The sequence below is a fragment of the Ctenopharyngodon idella genome, chromosome 20, assembly GCF_019924925.1.
Source record: "Ctenopharyngodon idella isolate HZGC_01 chromosome 20, HZGC01, whole genome shotgun sequence".
Taxonomy (NCBI): Eukaryota; Metazoa; Chordata; class Actinopteri; order Cypriniformes; family Xenocyprididae; genus Ctenopharyngodon; species Ctenopharyngodon idella.
This window is the reverse complement of record NC_067239.1, coordinates 21,141,333-21,162,670: the sequence shown is the minus strand read 5'-3', so window position 1 is coordinate 21,162,670 and position 21,338 is coordinate 21,141,333. Positions and strand designations below refer to the sequence as shown.

The 21,338-nt window shown below is 37.7% G+C and overlaps 1 protein-coding gene across 5 annotated transcripts in view; it reads left to right on the top strand.

Moving 5' to 3' along the window:
- Positions 1-21,338, top strand: part of stxbp5a (syntaxin binding protein 5a (tomosyn)) — a 97,761-nt gene that overhangs the window by 39,685 nt on the left and 36,738 nt on the right. For all 5 annotated transcript variants that reach the window (XM_051875671.1, XM_051875673.1, XM_051875672.1 and 2 more), the window contains exons 5-7: positions 5,287-5,421; positions 15,844-15,907; positions 17,117-17,200. In XM_051875671.1, coding sequence (XP_051731631.1) covers positions 5,287-5,421; positions 15,844-15,907; positions 17,117-17,200 — 283 coding nt within the window. The remainder of the gene's footprint in view (positions 1-5,286; positions 5,422-15,843; positions 15,908-17,116; positions 17,201-21,338) is intronic.

The following is a 21,338-nucleotide window of genomic DNA, read 5'->3' as shown; positions in this document are numbered from 1 at the left end:
AATTTACTTTAAATATTAATTATATTTTATGTTATTATATAAAATATTATTATATATTTAAAAAATTTTTTTAAATAAAAGTAACTTGTTTTTTTACTCTAAAAATACATCCCTTTTCTAGGAGCATCAATCTTAACAATTGAGAATATGCAATAATTTATTCTTTAACAAACTGTTCTTAAAGGTATAAATAAAAATGATCAAAGAATTGTAATTTTTATGAAAAAAATTATTAATGATTATGAAAATGTAACATATTCACAATAGTGATATTTAGTGATATCTTATGAAAAAAATTATTTATTGATTACAGAAATGCAACAAATTAATTATTTGAAAAAACATGAATTGTTCATAGTAAGATATAAAAAATAGTATAAATATTTACAGTCAAACCAAAATGTATTCAGACACCTTGAACTTTTCATTCATTAATACAGTAAGTACAGTTTATTCATAGTTTTAAAAAAAATGGTAATAAAATATGACAAGATATCAGAGTTAAACTGTGTCAGAAAAAAATAATCTTAATTATGTCAGATAACACTTAAAACATGGTCAGGTCAAATAATTTTTGGTTCCAAATTTTTTATAAATTTTACTGGTAGTCCACTGTATGAAGAATATTTGGGTATAATATGTCACAGTTTACTTTATTTTGCTATCCTCACTTACATAAATGAACTATAGTGTCCTGCACCCACTAGTAAAAATATATCAAAAATGTCAGAATAATTTTTGGTTTGACTGTGGTAATATTTTATGACAAAATGTGTTTACAAAGATGCAACATTTTTTTTCTTTCTTTTTTTTTTTTGAACAACATGAATTGTTCACAAAAAGACTAGGATTGCTTTGAATAAAGTGAATGAAAAAGAATTCTAAAGGAATAAATGCAAAATGTAAATGTAAATATTCTACATACAACATAAACAACCCCTTCAGGAACAAGCATCGGCTTTTCTTGTTGTTGAAGGATGCTTCTTTCAGAAAGTATATTTTTGGGAGGAACATAGTTTGACCTACTGTCAGGACACTGAGGGCATCACGCAAGCTGACGTTCTGACTGGAAGCTGTCGGAAGATGTTACAACAACCAGAGAGGGATGAGAGAGGAACAGCCTGTTAAAAAAACACTCTTTTCTGAGCTAGACATGAAAGTGCTTCCTGAAAATGCTCTCTAGATTGCACATTAAAGCATTCTGGAGGAAACAGATATTAGGCTGTGTTCTCTTAAAATGTTTTTGCTGTGCTCAAGACATTCTGATTTTAAAAATTCAACTGATTTAAACACCGCACATTTGTCCCTGTAAACGGTTACAGGAGGAAAGCTCATTCCAAGCAGATTCTTTTCGCTCATGTTGTACATGTGCAGCTGGTCAGTTATGTGTTTTCTATGTTTGGCTTGCCTGAAGCAACGTGTTGTTTTTGATTTTGAAGCTGCTTGTTTTTGTTTAGTGAACCTGGTGTCTTGAGCATTCAGAGCTGTAAAATGAATTTTCCTATATGAATCCAATAAAAAGTCAATGTTTACTTTTCTGGAGGCGTTTTGATCTTACAGATACACTGTTTTAGAGATGAAAGAACTCCATCCTGGTGCTGTAACAACGAATGATCAGGGAGGTTGGCAGGTTTTTAAGGTTGTTCCTGAATGGATTTGCTCTTTGCGTGGGTGTGTGTGTCCCTGCAGGACGAAGGCTCAGTAAAGAGCAAGCCAAATGTCAGGAGTGCAGGGCATCCGTCTGTCATGCTAATACACTCATTTAGCTCATTATCACACCAGCACAGGAGCCATCTGAACACAAACGCACCTCACTTTCACACGTGGAAGGCTGTTGATATTTGTGAATGTGGTTTGTCTGGTTGAGAAAAAAAGGTGGGAGAGAAGCAATAAGTGTGTGGTTTTTGTCTGGGTCGGGTTTTGCTGAATTTGAGGGGACCAAAGTTGCACTATAGGACAAAACTACCTACCTCAATGGCAGGGAGCTGCCAAATGTCCCTATGAGGATAATGGTGTAATAAAAATACTGAATCATTTCTTAATTAAATAAAATACATCAAGGTTTTTTTAGAGGATAGAAAATATCATTAGCTCAGTATAAAACAATATAAGTCAATGGAGTGCCCCAACCATGATAGAAAAACAAAAACAAATATATGTATTTTGATGTGGAAGATAAATTTTGCCTAGTCATTTGGGAATATACGTGTGGATGTAGACTTGTAGATGTCATGTTAAATTCTCTTTACATGACATACTCTCAAAGTGTCACTCGCTTGCTTTACTTGATTATCCACAACAATGAGGCTTGACATTTAATAAACACTAGGAACCAAACAGAGATACATACCAGCAGGAAAGCTTAACACAAGATAAAGAACAGACGAAGATTGAGAATTTAAATACACAAGATGACCAGGGGCTAAATGAAGGACAGGTGTAGGTGATTAGTTGACATAGTAACAAACAAAGGCAACTATGGAAACAAACAAGATGACAATGGAAACAGGAACTAAATCACAGGAACTGAAACCAGAAACATCAAGACAAAAGAACATCAAAACAAAAGTTCTCGAACACAGAGACAGGGAATCGTGACACAGTGATGTGATAGATGTGATATTTTTTTCCTGTGCTAATTAATGAATTAATTAAAGAAGAAGGATCATCATCTAATTATGGAAATAGTACCAGAAAAGACCTTATTTTTGTATGTGCGCAGTAAAGAAATGGATAGTACTTTTGACAAAATGTTTTATGTTCACTCACCCAAGATGTCGACATAATGTTCACATATATTTTAGGAATTGTATATCGTAAATAAATCACAATTAATCTCAAATTATTAAATTTGTTCATTTAAATTTTAATATAATATAATATATATATATATATATATTATATTGTTATTATATTTTAGGAATCTGTCAAAAACTGGTTTAAAACTTAAAATGTTATTGTCATTTATTAGGTAAATAACAAACTGAAACAACTAAGTAGTCTTTATTCACACATAATAACCTATATATATATATATATATATATATATATGCTTAGAATAAACAGAACGATATTGTCCGCTGGTGTGGATGCTAATATAGTTATCTTTATAGTTATCGTTCTTGGTGTGAACGGGCCTTGAAGAGCTTAAACATACTGGTGTCACCAATACTGTTAGTTTCTACTGTATTATACTATTAGCTTATGCTGTTAGTATACTGTTACTGTTAGTTTATATATATATATACTTATATATATATATATATATATATATATATATTCACACATACTTAAAGTTTTTTAATATATATTAAACTAATTAAAAAGTCAATTGATAAGTTGTATGTTATCATTACATATATTTCATAATGGGTGCTCCAGATGTGATAGGGCAGTGGAGAGGCTAATGCTGCAGTTGTCCATATGTTATATTTTCTCTTACATTTTTCTTTTCTTTTTGTTTTTGCCCTTTCTCAAGGGAGTGAAAAATAGAGAGCAGTCAGCAGTCCAACTTGTGTTGTCTTTCAACGTCTTCTCCAAGCTGGTGTTTGTGTGTGTGTGCATGTGTGTGTCTGTCTGAAAGACAGAGGAAAGAAATGTGTTGAGTTTGATGCATAGTATTTCTCTCAACACTCTTCCACTCATGAATATATTCATGATGCTGCAAGGTGCTGGCGTGAAGTGTTGGGGGCAGGTGTGTGTGTGCACTTGTGTTGCTGGGAAAAAGGAGTGTGAAAGGGGTGAGAGGCAAGCCGTTTGCACAGCACCAAAACAAACAAGCCTTTTGTTCATAAAATGATACCATGTGCTCCACCTTTTCTAAAAAATATACTTGTTCTTCAGGATGCATGCAAGTTTTGGAAACCAAATATATTGGTTTCTTAAACTCACAATCATCTATGTTTGTATTTAGATAGACCTAAGACTGAGTAATATGTCTGTTTTAGTGGTGATTAAACAGAAGCCCAGCCCTTGATTACAGTAATTTAACTTCCTGCAGTTTCGACCCTCTAGGATGTACTGCAAAAAATTGGGGTTGAGCAAGCAGAACTCTAGCAGCTCAGCTAAAAGAAGCTTTTTTTTATGCTCAGGAATGACAAATTACATGCAAACATGTTTGGTTGAAAGAAAATTGTGTGGTTCATTGATGGAGCATGTGATTGTCAATATCTTGACATTGAATGAGATACATTTTATATGCTCTAGCTTTTGGTGCAGCTTATCGCACCTGCAGTTCCCACATGAAAATGGTATTTCTCAAAAGTTGCTCAGCTAAGGAGACATGCTAGAGTTGGAAATTATGCTATGGAAGTTACGAAACGTCTCAGACGTGTCTCCTAATTTGCTTAAGAGAAATAAACAAATTAATCAGTTGTTGACATGCAGTCTATAAAATTTGACTGAATTGCATATCTCAGGTAAATTGGTCTTGAACTAAGTGGGGGTAATGTATATGAGTTTTATTTATATTTTATTGAAATGTCAGTATGAATGCAGACTTTGGTATCTTGGCAAATCTGGACACAGGTTGTTACATCTCTTTTGAAACTCTAAAACAGACACTTACTGGGATTTTATTTTAAGCAAAAAAATTCTGAAAAGGATATTTAAGCAAGTCTCCATTTTATCTCTTTGCTGTACATTAAAAATATTAAAATATCAAAGATTTTACTTAATAATAATAAACATTTTAATAATGTTATTGTTATTAAGACCATCATAAGTTAATACAGATTCTCCAACATCCCCATTTCAATTAGTCATAAGTCTATGCATGACCACAGAGTCCATCCTTCTACATCAAATTACATTTCCACGTAGGAGAGAAAAGCGTCCCAAATTTTATAGAACTGAAATGATTTTGTTATTCCAGAAGAAACTTCCAAGGGCATAAGTTCCAGTGTATCTAATCCATTGTGCTTTTATATGAGGTTGCTCAAATATCCGTTTTGCAGCAGTATACTACGTCTTGCAGTGAATTTTGAGCAGCTGAGAATTTAGCTAGAAGAAGCTAGAATTTAAAGTACGATGTATGAGAATCCCTGCTGGATCAAGGACAAAAATAACCTAATATGACACCTGAGAATACTATGAAAATATGTTGTTGGGAATCTATCTTACAAATTCAGATAAAGATAATTAAGATAAGAAATAGTATTACGATTTCAATGGAGACATATGAGGCCTTTGTGGGTGAAGTGTTTTGCATGTGAGCGGTTCTATTCATTTATACATTTGATATATTGGAAATAATACGTTTACTCTTTCTTCATCCCTATTTTTTAGGATAACGTTCTGTCATCTGCCCTTCCAAAGTAAATGGTTGTACATTGGCTCGGAACGAGGAAACATCCACATTGTGAATGTGGAGTCCTTTACCCTCTCAGGATACACCATCATGTGGAACAAAGCCATTGAACTGTGAGTGCCACACACACATTTGAAATGAAATGTAATCTCACTGAGTCTTGAAATATGATTTGTAATATATCATATGTGTCACATCTGTCATTGTTCCTGTAGCCTTGTTATGTTTTATTTGTAACCAAGCGATCATTTCAATCAAGTGCCATTTTAAATTGTCAATTCACCTGCTCTCCCTCCATCGCTCTTCTGAGTAGATACTCAGAGTTCTTCAATTATTCATTTTAACATTTTGTCAGCAGTTTTGTTTTCCTCCCTGACCCGTTGAAAAGGCTGCAGTGCCTTTGAGACCCAGACAGCGTAGACACGCGCGCGCACACAGACACATGCATTTACAGGTGTCGGATCGGATCAGTGTAAGTATAGACAGATGTCCTGTCTCACCTCCTGCTTTAGTACTTAAGCATACGAACACTCGCAGACAGACACGTTGTGTCCCTTGCGACAGGAAGGGCAATTGTTGAAAGAGCTGCTCCGCCCTTTGCTGTTGTACCTGTAGTGACAGACTAAAGGGGCAAGTCAACATGGCTTTACTCTCACGTCACTAAGCAGAGCATTTTCTCCACTCTCTCTCTGACACACAAACCTACACACACATACATATATGTTTTATGTCGCATATGTCAATAACAAAATGAGCATGGGGGGGGGGATCCGCTGTACCTTCTGGTGTGGTGAGAAATCGAGCCCCCCCCAGGAATCGGGTCTCCTTTAGGACCCCGAGTGATCCCATTGGTTAATCTGACTTTTAATGGGTAGTATTTTTAGTGCCTGATTATAATTCCTGCAAATTCGCATTATGATTTATACGTTTAAAATGCGTTATAATGACCATTAATGTCTTTTAAAATACTTGGTTCATATACTATAACTGAAGCTATAGGTCGACTCGATTTCTCATGACACAGGCGAGAAGACGTACAAGAAGCTGAGCTCGTGACATGCTGTCAAAAGAGCTCACTGCAGCCACTGATTAGATATTGTTCATCCAAAGCATCTCTGAAATATGTACATTTTTTGCTTATTTAAATTAAAAGTTATGTTCATCTATTATTCTCTCTTACTGTTATATTTTTCAGTAATTCAACTACATTACAAAGTGAAACTATTGCATGTTTTTTTTTCATTGCACGTTTATCAATTTTAAAAAAAACTTTCCTTTTTTTTCAAGTTTTAAAGGGGGGCGTGACCAAAAAAGTTTGAGAACCACTGCTTTACAGTAAGGTCTTATTTGTTAACATAAGTTAATGTATTAATTGACATAAACTAACAATGACCAATACATTTGTTACAATATTTATTAATCTTTGTTAATGTTAGTTAATAAAAATCGATTTGATTTTAATAATAATGTATTAGTAAATGTTAAAATTAACATTAACTAAGATTAATAAATGCTGTAGAAGTATTGTTCATTCTTAGTTCATGTTAACTAATGAAACCTTACTGTAAAGTGTTACCATATAATTTATAATCCCAATAATGGGAATTTATATATATATATATATATATATATATATATGTATATATATATAATATAATATAATTGAAGGAAAGGAAAATATTTGTTTACTCATTTTTTCATCACAATTGTAGAGAATAACACGTTTTGTAATGGGAGGAATGTAATTTAATAACAGGGTTGTACATTATGTATTTTAACAGCTAAATATTATATTTATGCCAGTAAAAATGATTTGTATTTGTAAATTATCACATTTATTTTAATTTTGAAATTTATGACAGTTGAGAAGGTTAAACACATCAGCTGTGTTTAAAATAAGCTACTTTTCATGCTAGATTAATTTCAAATCATAATTAATCAAACACATATAATACTTCTCACATCAAAAAATATGCTAACGTGGAAAGTGTCTTAAAATCAAGTGTGTATGTAAACATCCTTTCTATAAATACTCTAAAAATGCACTTCACAGTAGCAGCTATGCCACAGCAGCTAACCAAGATGGTCTGTGCCTGTTTGAGAGGGAGAAATCTGGCATGCCACTCTGCTGTAGGGATGATAATATGGTGGTGGGTGATGTGGGCATGATGCCAGGCATTGAGAAAAACAGTTTGTTGCTGCAGGTGTCAGTAGCGGCGAGTTGTTTTAGAGTATGGGGGCATGTAGCTTGGCACTTGACTGTGTGGGCTGTCGGGGGATTAGGGGTGGGCATAATGGAGTGCCGTGATGCCACACTGACAAGGGGACTCTGAGGCATGTTAGGTGGTTTAATTTTTAAGCTGTTCCCAGGTGCACAGACTACAGCATAGGCTATCTCAAGCCAGGCGCAAAGAATCGCCACCGTGCCCTCCGGAAAAGCAGATTGTCTCCGCATTTCTAAATGAGTCTGTGCATGTCTGTATATGTGACAGTGCTGTCATAAATCCAGATCTCAGCCAACAAAGACAGTGATGTATGGATCTCTCCTTGGCCAAGGTTGAGAAGACAGCAGTAGGTCTTGAGGCATGCTGGGATTATGTACATACGTGTACAGTCACTAAAACAGACAGTATATACCAGATACCTTTATGATGTTTATAGAGGGTCTATTAACCGTCTGACATCCATTTCAGATACTGAAATGATGCACAACAGGTGTTGCTGCTTAAAGCAAATCAATGCAATCGCTTAAAATGTGAGCAAATTGCATCCTGGATTTCCTACATTTATACGTGCACACGCACAGCTGGTACGGATTGAAGTGGATGCTGTGCTGTGGTTTTTTCCTAATGACAGGAAATTAAACTTCATGTCAACATGCGTTCCTTACAATCAGGGAGAATTTGTGAGAATAGGAGGTACGTACATTTGGTATAATAATTATTTTGGACCTCAGAAAAGGATTGTGGGTAAGAGGGTGTATGTAGGTGAAACGGGTGAAATTATGTAATCATAAGGTGTCTTGAGTGAATGAGACAGTGCGGAGTGAGGGCGGCAGTTACAGAATGAGATTTTGCCCATCCTATTCTTGTTGCCATGGTGATCAGCTCTCTAAATCCAGCCTGCTCCTCTTAAAGTAAGGGCTGAGAGATAGGAGAGAACTGTGGGGACATAAATTAGGAATCTTGAGGTCTAAGGAACAGAGTAGTTAACAATCCGTCACCCTCTCAACACGATCGTCACCTTGACCTTTCTGTGTAGGTGCTACTCTAATTCTTCTTCCTTCTCTTTTTTTTTTCTTGCTCACTCTCTGTCTCTTAACTAAACACATACATGCACAAACAGGGCTTAATATGTGCCAAATGTATTCGTTGACCTCATGAACTAAGTTTGGTTTCTGTTGGGTGAAGGTAGGTTCATTTCTCGATGGAATATACTGTAATACATCAGAATCATCAACACATGCCGCAGATGAAAGTGGTGGGATAGTTTTATCTCTAGAACTAACTAACTAGATTACCTGTCATTTTATGACATCAGACAGAGCATGAATTATACTACTTACAAGTGTTTTTTTTTTTTAAAGGGATTTTTGTTAAAAACAAATATTAATTATATTCCCTGACCTTTGAATTTTGCCCCCTGAATTTTGTAATTAGGAATTTTCCTATTTTAGAAGCACTTCAAGCTTAAAATCAAGTACCCTAATTTTTTTTTTGTGTGAATGTGTCCTGTGTGAACAGCTCTTTGTTTACCTTGGAGACTAACAGATTGACAAAAGATTGACTTTTTTGTGCCTGTTTTATCTATTTAATACTTCAACTGTCACAATAATACATTTCAGTTATCTTTATGTGAAGGATTTATCAGCAAATATTGATTCAAGTTCAGGTGAGCTTTATTGTCATTCCACTATATGTAGAGACACAAGGGCACGAAATGTCGTGCCTCACAGGACCACATGCTACATATAAACACATATAAACATATAAAGCAAAAACATACACTATATTGCCAAAAGTTTCGGGACGCCTACCTTTACGTGCACATGAACTTTAATGACATCCCATTCTTAATCTGTAGGGTTTAATATGGAGTTGGCCCACCCAAGCCATGGAGGCTTTCCACAAGGTTTAGAAGTGTGTTTTTGTGAATTTTTGACCCTTCTTTTAGAAGCGCATTTGTGAGGTCAGGCAGTGATGTTGGACGAGAAGGCCTGGCTCGCAGTCTCCGCTCTAATTCATCCCAAAGGCGTTCTATCGGGTTGAGGTCAGGACTCTGTGCGGGCCAGTCAAGTTCCTCCACACCAAACGCGCTTATCCATGTCTTTATGGACCTTGCTTTGTGCACTGGTGCACAGTCATGTTGGAACAGGAAGGGGCCATCCCCAAACTGTTCCCACAAAGTTGGGAGCATGAAATTGTCCAAAATGTCTTGGTATGCTGAAGCATTAAGAGTTCCTTTCACTGGAACTAAGGGGCCAAGCCCAACCCCTGAAAAACAACCCCACACCATAATCCCCCCTCCACCAGACTTTACACTTGGCACAATGCAGTCAGGCAAGTACCGTTCTCCTGGCAACCGGCAAACCCAGACTCGTCCATCGGATTGCCAGAGAGAGAAGCGTGATTCGTCACTCCAGAGAACACGTCTCCACTGCTCTAGAGTCCAGTGGCGGCATGCTTTACACCACTGCATCCAACGCTTTGCATTGCACTTGGTGATGTAAGGCCTGGATGCAGCTGCTCGGTCATGGAAACCCATTCCATGAAGCTCTCTATGCACTGTTCTTGAGCTAATCTGAAGGCCACACGAAGTTTGGAGGTCTGTAGCTATTGACTTCTGCTCACAGCGCACTGTTGCTCTGAGATTTTACGTGGCCTACCACTTCGTGGCTGAGTTGCTGTTGTTCCCAATTGCTTCCACTTTGTTATGATACCACTAACAGTTGACCGTGGAATATTTAGTAGTGAGGAAATTTCACGAATGGACTTATTGCACAGGTGGCAACCTATCACGGTACCATGCTTGAATTCAGCTCCTGAGAGCGACCCATTCTTTCACAAATGTTTGTAGAAGCAGTCTGCATGCCTAGGTTCTTGATTTTATACACCTGTGTCCATGGAAGTGATTGGAACACCTGAATTCAATGATTTGGAGGGGTGTCCGAATACTTTTAGCAATATAGTGTATATAAACTATATAAATTTACACATATCTAACCTATTTATATAGAGTAATCTAACTATACATATACTTTACATAAATACTTTAAACAAAACTTTAGATATACTTGAATTTACAGATGAAACAACAGTACAGTGATACAGAGAAGTGCAGTCATGCAAAGAGAGATACAAGGCAAAAACAGTGCAAACAGGGTCAGTGCATGAGAGAAAAGTAATTAAAGTGATCAGTGCACAACATGGTGAGACCAGAGTATTACTGAAGGTGGATGGTTTGTAAGGCCCACTCAACATATGAATAGTCGCTCACATAGTATTGCACATGAGAACTGTAAACGGTTTTTGAAATGAACAGTGCTTGGGGGACAATAGCAGCAAGAGGTTAAGTGTGTGGTGGATTGGGGTGGGAGTGTTAATGTTTCTGGTTCAGGATGTAGGGGTTTCAGAGGGGAACGAGGGGGTTCAGAGGGGAACGAGGGGATTTGAGTTGAGGGCTCTCACAGCCTGGAGAAAGAAGCTGTTGAGCAGAGCGGGCTCTGATGCTCCAGTACCGTCTTACTGATAGCAGGAGCAAGAAGAGACTGTGGGTGGTGATGGGTGTGGTTCTTCACAATGCTTGTAGCTTTGCTGGAGCATTGTGCAAGGAACATGTCCAGGGTGGAGAGGAGAGCGACACCGATGATCCTTGCAGCTGTGTTTACTATCCGCTGTATGGTCTGCAGCACTGCAGTTCCCATATCAGACAGTGATGCAGCTGATTAGCACACTCTCAATAGTGCCCCAGTAGAATGTGGTGAGGATGGGTGGAAGGAGACTTGCTCTCAGATGGTGTAGAAAGTGGGTCTTCTTGGAGAGTGATGTAGTGTTGGTGGTCAAGGTGAGATCTTCTGTGATGTGTACCCCCAGGAATTTAGTGCTGCTGACTCTCTCCACAGTCGAGCTGCCGATACTCAGTGGGAGGTGGTCAACAGAGTTCGTCCTGAAGTCCATCACAACCTCCTTTGTCTTCCCCACATTGAGGGACAGGTTATTTGCACCACACTATTCAGCCAGCTGTGCCACTTCTTCACAATAGAGCGTTTCAAAAAGCAGAAGGCTGTGCACACAGCCTTGTGAGGCCTCTATTTTATTCTATACTGTACTATTGGCCGATGTCCAATAAAAGTCATTTATTGGACATTGGCCAATAGTATTGTATAAAATAAGGGTGCTTTCACATTAGCACTTTTGGTGTGCACCTGCGTTCGATTGACGTCAGAGTTCGGTACGTTTGGATGATGTGAACACTGTCTTCTGAACTCGGGTGCGCACCCGCGAACCGTACCCGAGTCCGCTTAAAAGGGGTGGTCTGGGGTACGGCTACCAAATTGCGGAAGTGAACCGCTATTAATGCCGTATTATTTGATTAAAATGTGTGTTTGTGTGTGCTGCAAGCAGAGAGCTGTAGTGTGGCCTATCTCATTTCTGCTCACCTTCAGCGTTCTACATTCACGGCAGATATAAGCAAATGCCGTTATGAACAAAACCAAAGGTTCAAAAACAAAAATATAAAAGTGAGGAGAGCAATTTTATGCATTTTGCCACCTTCTCCTGCGCCGTCATTACTGAGCAACGGAGTAAACAGCTGCTGGTTTGATGACGCAAACGAACCGCGGGTCGGACCCAAATAATATAATATGAACACAGTCCAGTGGGGACAGGGGGAGGGGGGAGCAATCAAACTCGGGTTCGGTCCAGGCAATCGAACCAAGTGAGAAAGCACCCTAAAACAGTATACTATCCTATACTATTTTGAATAAATAAATTCAGGCATTTTCAAACTAATTCAAGGTAAAATCAAGCATTTTAAATGCTATGTTAATGCTAAGTTAATTTAAGAGGCTTTCGCACCAGGTAGTTCTAGGAACTAGCCACCAGGGTGGTTCTCCAAGAACTAATGTTCCCCTAGGGCTGTTTTCCGGTTGCATTCGCACCACCAGTAGGAACGCTGAAGTGATGTAAGCCGCGCTTGTTGTTGTGACTTTTATTTTGACGGCGCGGCGGACATCTATTTTGACGGTGCTGAGAACGCCAGAGCCTGAGCACACAGCTCTCACATTCTCAGTCTTCATTAGTTTACAATCTGTTTAACGGCCTGTCTAATATATGATAGAACTGTTATACAAAGAAAGAAGACAGTATATAAAAAAGTATTAGCGTTTGCCTGGTGTTTGATGTCCAATGTCACTAGCTGAGCAGAAATACATAATCATGTTTTGCTTGGTCCGCTCAAAGTTGAATTGGATTTTCTCCTTAGCATAAAGGTTGAGAGGCTATCACTGTTTTCCATGTTCGTAGAGTTAGTTTGTGGAATAAATATATAGGCTATAAACTGTGTGTGTACGCGGCTTTTTAAAAAATGGCGGGTGCCGGTGTTTCACTTGCATTTGGCCAATCAGCGTACATTTACGTCACTGGTAGTTCCTATTGTGCTGGGTTAGACCCTACTCTGAAGTAGGAGCTAATTTTGTTCCCCCAAAAGGAGTTCCTAGAACTAAAATCATTCCTAGTTCCTGCGGTGTGAACACGGCAAAATTCGGGCACTTCCCCCAAAAGTTCTAGGAACTATGAAAAAGTTCCTCCGGTGTGAAAGCCCCTTTAGTCATTACAACATTATAATTTATGAAAAAATTTATATTAATTTTGAGATTTGCTAAAGATTACATTAAACAGTGTTATTGTTACATTTAACAATGTTATTAAAGAAATTATATGTAAAAAATACCCTTAAGACTCCTCTTATGTCATTTTGTAAAAGTGAGGGGTCCCATGTTACAGATTTTTATTCCCGCTGTATCTGTCAGTCACATTTCAGACACCCAACAAACACTGGAGGAGAAAGATGCAGATCAGGACCCCTGTCTGTCGAACCTCCATCAGCATAACAGACGTATACTGCTCTGTCTCTCCTCATCATGCTGTAGCTCAACAGAATGTAGCTGGAGGGGAGAGAAGGACCCCTGTCTATGCCACGGCTGTCACCACTATAGGCGTCTAAGCCTGTGCCTGAGAGCCGTCAACAGCACAGTTGGCCTGCTGGGTAGTCAGAGGGTACAAAGGAATAAGACTCCTGCCAGTACAGTCAATGCCTTATGGGTGTCCACAGTATAGTCCACGCTAAAGTAACACCTACTGATGGCAAGGCAGCTTGTTTTGTAATGTTTAGAGAGAAAGATACTGTAGCCGAGTGTATCAGAACAGCAGATACACTGCCTTTTTACACTGCTATATTTATTAGGATGAAATATTTTGCTCTGTTTCTTAACTAAAGTAATGAGGGTATATTATTCATTGGCTGTAAATGAGTGGGCAGTAGTGGTCTTGTAAAATTTCTCGCTTACACCATTGTGTCCCGGGGAGATCTCAAAGCTTCTTTTATGAATTTAATGAAATTTTAGCTTTGAATAATCTTGAGGTTGAAACTGACTGTCTGAATGTCAGTGGAGACTTATATATTTCATATTTCAAAAGCCTAATGGAGTTAAGTATATGAATGGAAAAATTCAGATTAGGTTGGTTTCGGTTGGACAACATTAAATACAAGATGCCTCTATAGGGGCCTGTCATGAATTATTCGATGCATTATGTAAAACCCTGTCATTTTGAACAGCTTTGCATGGCAAGAATCCCACTCTTGGATTTTGTAATGTATTGTTAAAGAGGGTATTTTTATGAGGAAAACCCTATTTCAGTGGTGATAAAACTAGGATCCCAGCCAGTGCTGGACTTTTCAGGCCATCAAATCTTTTGGGGATTTGAATCATTATAAAACACTCTCCAGATTGAATATATCATGGTTTTGTTTTGTTCTGTCAAATGTTTTATTCTTTCATTAAGGATATTTGGGTTTGTGTTTGGGTGTTATGATGTTATATGTGGGATATCAGTGTCTTAGGAATATGTATGGGTATGTATTTGAGTGTTGGTGTGTTGAACTGATTTATTCATTCTAGGTGCATGTTGGGAAACAATCATACTCATAATTACATCAAATGACATGCACTACCGTTCGAAAGTTTGCAGTAGCCCCTCACTGCAGAACACATGAGATCCAGGGGGCGGAGAGGGGTAGGTTAACGCTGCATTTACATGGGGAGTCGGCGTTAATGCTTCTCATTTACTTTAAATGGGTGACGTCATGCGTTGCCGAACTGAATTGTAGGTTCCGTCGCGCCGCTTCACTCGCGTTATTTGCGACAGAAGTTGAAGATTTCTCAACTTTTCAAGCGCCAACACAGGCGTCAGCCAATCAGTTCACAGACGCTAGCCAATTGCGTTCATGTAACACCGGAAAGTAATGTGATTGGCTGTTGTACTATGACGGTTGCGTCAGCTCAAGCTTCAGACACGCCCTCCGTCAAGCGTTGACGCTGATGCCCCGTGTGAATGCAGCGTAAGGGATATGTAAAGTGGGAGGAGTTGGATCCAGATCCAGGGGGTGGAGATGGGTAGGTTTAGATCTACTTAGATCTACTTTAGATCAGAGATGGGTAGGTTTAGGGATATGTAAAGTGGGAGGAGTTGGATCTAGATCAAACCCCGCCCCCTGGATCTTCTGTTCTGCAGTGAGGACCATCTCAAAGTTGTTGTTTTTTTTTTTATAAATTAATACTTTTATTTAGCAAGGATGCATTCAATTTATCAAAAGTGACAGTAAAGTAACATTATATTAAAGTTATATAAAGTTTATATTCATCAGATTCCTGAAAAAAAAACAAATCACTTTTCCACGTAAATATGGAACACAACAGTCTTCAACATTGATAATAATAAGAAATGTTTTTTGAGCAGCAAATCAGCATATTAGAATGTAGATTCTGAAGGAATTCTGAAGGACCATGTGACACTGAAGACTATAGAGTAATGGCTGCTGAAAATTCAGTTTTGCCATCACAGCAATAAATTGCATTTTAAAATATAATAAAATAGAAAATGTTTTTAAAATGTAATAATATTTTACAATATTACTGTTTTTACTGTATTTTTAATCAATTGGATGCAGCCTTGGTGAGACGACTTTAAAAACAAACAAATAAAAAACTCTTATTAAAAATGAACTCTTATAAAAATAAAAATTATTAACTCATAAAAAAACTTATTAACCACAAACTTTTGAACTGTTGTGTATATAACAAGAAAAATGTCAAATGTAATTTTAAATGTCCTTTCTCTCCATCTCACAGAGTCAAACACACATATCCCCAAGGATAGTTTCCTCACTATCTTCATACTATATTTCCTGTTGTGTATTTGAACTCCTCCATCCTCTCCTTGACTAACACCAATGCCAAATCTGTCTCTCTCCCACAGGTCCTCCAAGGCCCACCCCGGCCCAGTGGTTCACATTAGTGACAATCCTATGGATGAGGGCAAGGTATGGAGATGCCAGCACAACTACATGAAAACAAATCAACACTCCCTGACATGAATAATTCATTTCCCTTGCGACGCACAAAGCTTTTGTTTCTTTCCATTCTGAACTCATAAGACATTGCTTTCCTACAGTGCAGCACAGTTCAGTAATTGGGTCTAATCTCACACAGCTTGTTAGCAAATTATGTTGTTTTTGAAAACAAACGATCGAGGAGATATGAAGGAGATGAACAAATGCTCCAGCTACTTCCAAATGCATCTTTTTAGACATTCATTTTACCTTCGCTAATTGCTAGTGCACAGTCAGAGGGGAGCAGAGAGACCGGCAATCACCTGCTGGGGTTTTGCCTTCATATGGATGACAAACTGTCTGTCTCTTTCTCTGGCAGCTGGGAGCTCCTCATAGGTGCCTTTACAGTGATGATCCACTCACACTCTCTCTCCCATCCCACTTCTGCCCCTGAACGGGGCATCGATCCATAACAGGTCCGCTCAGTTCTTAATGGGTCTTAAAGTCCTTAGAGACATTGTCCCTCCCTCTTGACTGACAGAACTATGACACTTTATCAATTTATATACTATCACTGAATCTTTAAGAAGAACAAAGATGTTTGAAACTTAGATCACAGGAGACTTGTTGTTATTTTTAAAATAAGTTTTGATACATTTCCTGGTTGTTCTTGTCCATGCATTTACAGTAACTGTAGACTTAAGCTTTAGAGCTTAAGAAACAATGCAAAAGCACCATAATAGTATCTTAAAAGGAATATTTCAAGTCTTCTGAAGTTATACAGTAACTTTTTGTACAGGATAAAATTGAAATCAGAAAACAAGGAAAATAAAAGTCATACAGGTTTTGAACGTACATTAGTACATTATAGAATTTTCATTGTCAGGTACGCTATTTTAATAATAAATGACAACTTGCTTGAACATATTTTCTATGTTTAGAGTGGAATGTTTTGTCTGATTTATTGATTTTGTTTGAGAATTAATGAACATTTGTTTTGGATTAACAATCAGATGAAAGTACTTAAACTTTCTCTAACAGCTATTTAATATTTACTTTGCTGAAACACATCATTTACTGTACTCTTAGATTTATGTCACCACTTGCATGAACTCTCATCAGTTTACAGGTCAGGTTTACAGACTGACGGTGTATTTTTCTTCTTTTCTTGTTCCCCCCACATCTTTCTTCTCATTTTAGCTCATAATAGGATTTGAGTCTGGGATCGTGGTGCTGTGGGATTTGAAATCAAAGAGAGCTGACTACCGGTACACTTATGATGAGGTATGTATTGTTACATTGTTGTGTTCCAGGCTTCTGTCGCCTGCAGTGGCACAAACGCTTAGAATATTGAAATGCATCGCTCAAATATTCATGAGATGTTTTGATTTTAATAAAGGACGCTGATTAGATCTCTTTAAGTAGGCACATAGTTCTTCAGTTTGTGCTGCAGCGTCAAAAGAACATCTTTATTTTAGGAGAGACTGGTTTTAGGGAATGAGTGTGTTTGGATGCTAAGTTCTTCCTATTCTCAATCATTTATGCATATTGACATTTTCTTTAGAAATGTTCTGAAAAGTGGAGGGACACATTATAAATCTTATCAGCATGACTCGTGAATATTAATCAGGTTACAGAATGTTCCAAAAAAAAAAAAACTTATGAATGGCTGTCTAATAGAGTATTTATGCGTAGCTTTTTATAGTCATTACATTTATAATTTTGTTATACTATATTTTTACATGATATGCAAATTATGAAAAGTGAATCTTGTTTTTTTTTATTTTTTTTTATTTTTTTTTTACATTTTGTACTGTCCCTATACAAAAAATATCCTAAAACGTGGAATTTTGAGGAATGTCCCCCTCCAGTTATGCTACACCTCTGAATTTATTCATCCATTCATTTGCTCAATATCTCTCGAATTAGTTGTGAACACTTAATTTCAGCTTTTTAAATTTTATTTATTTATTTTTCCAGTGATAGTCTTTTTGTCTGCATGTCCTGGGAATTATTACCATGCATCGGAAAAAGCCCCCATAGAACGTAGTTAATCTGCCACTCCAGTTTAAGCTGGTTCGATGGCTTTTGTCAACAGTGGCAGCCAGCGTACATTAGTTATTATGATGAGCATGATGTGCCCAAAGCAAAGTGCAAAGAAATTAAAACCGACACACACTCTGTTTTTTTCCAGACGTACAAGCACACACGCGTCACATGTCAGACCCATCTCTTATTGTAACTCCCTCGTTGGTGTGTTAGAGTATATGTGTGTGGGTTAGAGTTAATTTCTCGGAGGACAACTCATCTGTACCCTGATGAATGACTGTGCCTGGCTGGATGTCTGATTTATTCCTGCCTTCATTTAACTTGATTGATTAGTACAGCAGAGATAAATGTCCTACAATTCACTGCTCTGTAGGGGTAGCAAGGTGTCATTTTGGCTGAGCACAGAGTCATGGCTGTACTACGAAACACCGTTGCTTGTCTATCAGACTCCCCATAGTGCTTTACTGTTTATAATTATGGAGGAGAGACCAGGGCAAGGCTCATACAGGTTGATCAGACTGTCTATAGTTATGCAGATGTTGCCTGAGAATCTTTTTTTATCTTTGAAGGGGTCACAGAAGTGCAATAGACAGCAGAATTAACATCATATCAGATCATGGGAAGCTATTAGTGCTGAAGGGGTCACTGAGGTGCAATGAGCAGCAGAATTAGTACTGAGGCGGCGAGGAGCTATGCTGTTATAGATGGATGGAAACGCTGAAATAAGGATAAGGAAAGCACCAGTGCAAGTAGCATAAAGGATGTATGGACAGGCAGTGTGTCTGTATTTCTCTGTGTAATTGAGATTTTAATAATCTAGCTTTCTCCATCTTTCTTTCCCCTCTCCTTCTCCTCTTTCATTTATTCAGTTTTGTGTGCATAGAGTGAGATATACAGCAAGTAATAACTAGATTTTTACATTTTCTGTTAGCTAAGGTGTTTTAAACTGACTTTACCACAAAACCAGTCATAAGGGTCAATTTTTTTTAAATTGAGATTTATACATTATCCGAAAGCTGAATAAATAAGCTTTCCATTGATGTATGGTGTTGTTAGGATATGAAAATATTTGGCCGAGATAATCTGGAATCTGAGGGTGCAAAAAAATCAAAATATTGAGAAAATCGCCTTTAAAATTGCCCAAATGAAGCCCTTAGCAATGAATATCCACTTACAACAATAAATTTTCAATATATTTACAGTAGGAACTTTACAAAATATCTTCATGGAACATGATCTTTACTTAATATCCTAATGATTTTGGGCATAAAAGAAAAATCGATAATTTTGACCCATACAATGTATTGTTGGCTATTGCTACAAATATACCCGTGCGACTTATGACTGGTTTTGTGGTCCAGGGTCACATATATGTTTATAAGGGTGTTCTGGGTGGTTGGTAGTGTATTGCTTATTGGCCCAAGTCAAACAAGACCAATGATGTCTATTATGTGTCTATGGTGCTTTAGTGTTTTGAGACATTGCCAGGGCGTTCCTACGTGGTTGCTAAAGTGTTCTGAGTGATTTTTAGTGCATTGCTGTGTGATTGCTTGGGTGGTTGGTTGCTAGGGTATTGTTTACTGGACCAAGTCAAAGAGCCCAACCCTCCAAAAAGCCCAACCAATGTATCTGTGATGCTTTAGTATTGTGAGAGGTTGCCAGGGCATTGCTAATTTGTTGCTAAGATGTTCTGAGTGAATTTTAGGGCCACATACAAACACACCGCAACTAATTATGGTTGTCAATTCACCTTTTAGTGCTTAATCCTGTTCTGTACACACACAGTTCAGTAGTTTACTGGAGTGACAACCGCATTCTACAACTGAATTCGAACTCCCGAAAAATGCAGGTAGTAACAAACGCATTTACAAAAATTCTGTGCAGTCTGTATGGAACCAAACAACTAGTTGTTAATGACATATTTTAATGTGCAAGCCCACAATAAACCGAAATAAATCCAAATGATTTATGCTGAAAATAAGTCCAACATTTCACGACCTGCACCTGCTCACTTTAATTACTCCGTAAACTTGATCACTTTATGAGCCAGTCTTAAACAACAAGCCCAAAAACGCTTATAAGTGGACATGGCAACACTTCAAGAACGCTCTCTGAAGCAGCCTTTCCAAGCATAAGCAAAACACAACGACTCCGTCGACTGTCCTTTAGTTAAAATTGCTTAACTTAACGAGTCCTTTGTTGCTGTAATATTTATTTGGACAGAATAGAAGATGCCAGAACGTTGCTGTGGTTAGGGTTCGGGGGCGAGTCATGCTCCATACACACAGAACAATAATTTAGGGAACTTGTGCATTTAAATGCGGTTGTCACTCCTGAAGCTTTACAGTGTGGCCTAGGTGAATTATGTGGTTGCTAGGGATTTTTTGGCCAGTTTCTAGAGTATTGCTTACTGGCCCAAACCAAAACTCTCTTTAGCAGCTTTTCCACCGTTGGGCCAAGCTGTTCTCATTGCTTAACAATTTCATTCCTTGCCAATCCGGCACAGCCAGCAGGGAAATGGTTTCATATTATAATTTGATGATGTGTTTTATTCATATTAGATACACATTGTGTAGGTAACTATAAAGTTTACACTGTTCTTCTCCCAGTTCACCGGCCACTTAATGAAATGGATGAATGTATGTGTTGTAAATCCGACAGATGCAACTCCCTGCAATTGCAGTGCAAACTAACATGGCGGCACCCATCACACAGAACAGATCAACTAACATGATCATTATAAAGGTGTTTAAATGACATTCACTTATTTGACAATTGGAATATATCAGATAGTTCTTGATATAGTTAACAAGTCTGTGAATTTTTAGAATAAAAAAAGGAAAAACTAAATAAAAGCGATACATCTGTCATACAGTGCTATTGTGGCTGCGGTATGTCACCTGACAAGCGTCACCGTAGAAATAATAAGGTGATACTTTTTAAAATAATGGTCTCCTTAAAAAACTCATGCTGGGGCCTCAGCTAGAATGTAAAGCCCCTAAAATACAGCTGAACACACACACACACACACACACACACATATACACATACACACACACATACACATACCCGGAACGCGATGGCCACCTCAAGAATTATGTGTCCTGGAGTCAACTCTGTAATAAGGTGTTTGTGGAAAGTTGTGATGCCATTGCTATGTGGTTGTGGTTGTGGTAGTTCATTGATGTGTGGTTGCTAGGTTGATTTGGGTGGTTGCTAGGGTATTGCTTATTGGTCCCAGTCGAAGAAGATATTCTAATTTCTAGAAATGGCTTGGCTCTTTGGATTTTGGACGTTTTGCCAATCATTTTGCAAAGTAATATCCTCACAAACCACATGATTTTAAGGGTACAAAATGGTTTGTTAAAATCCA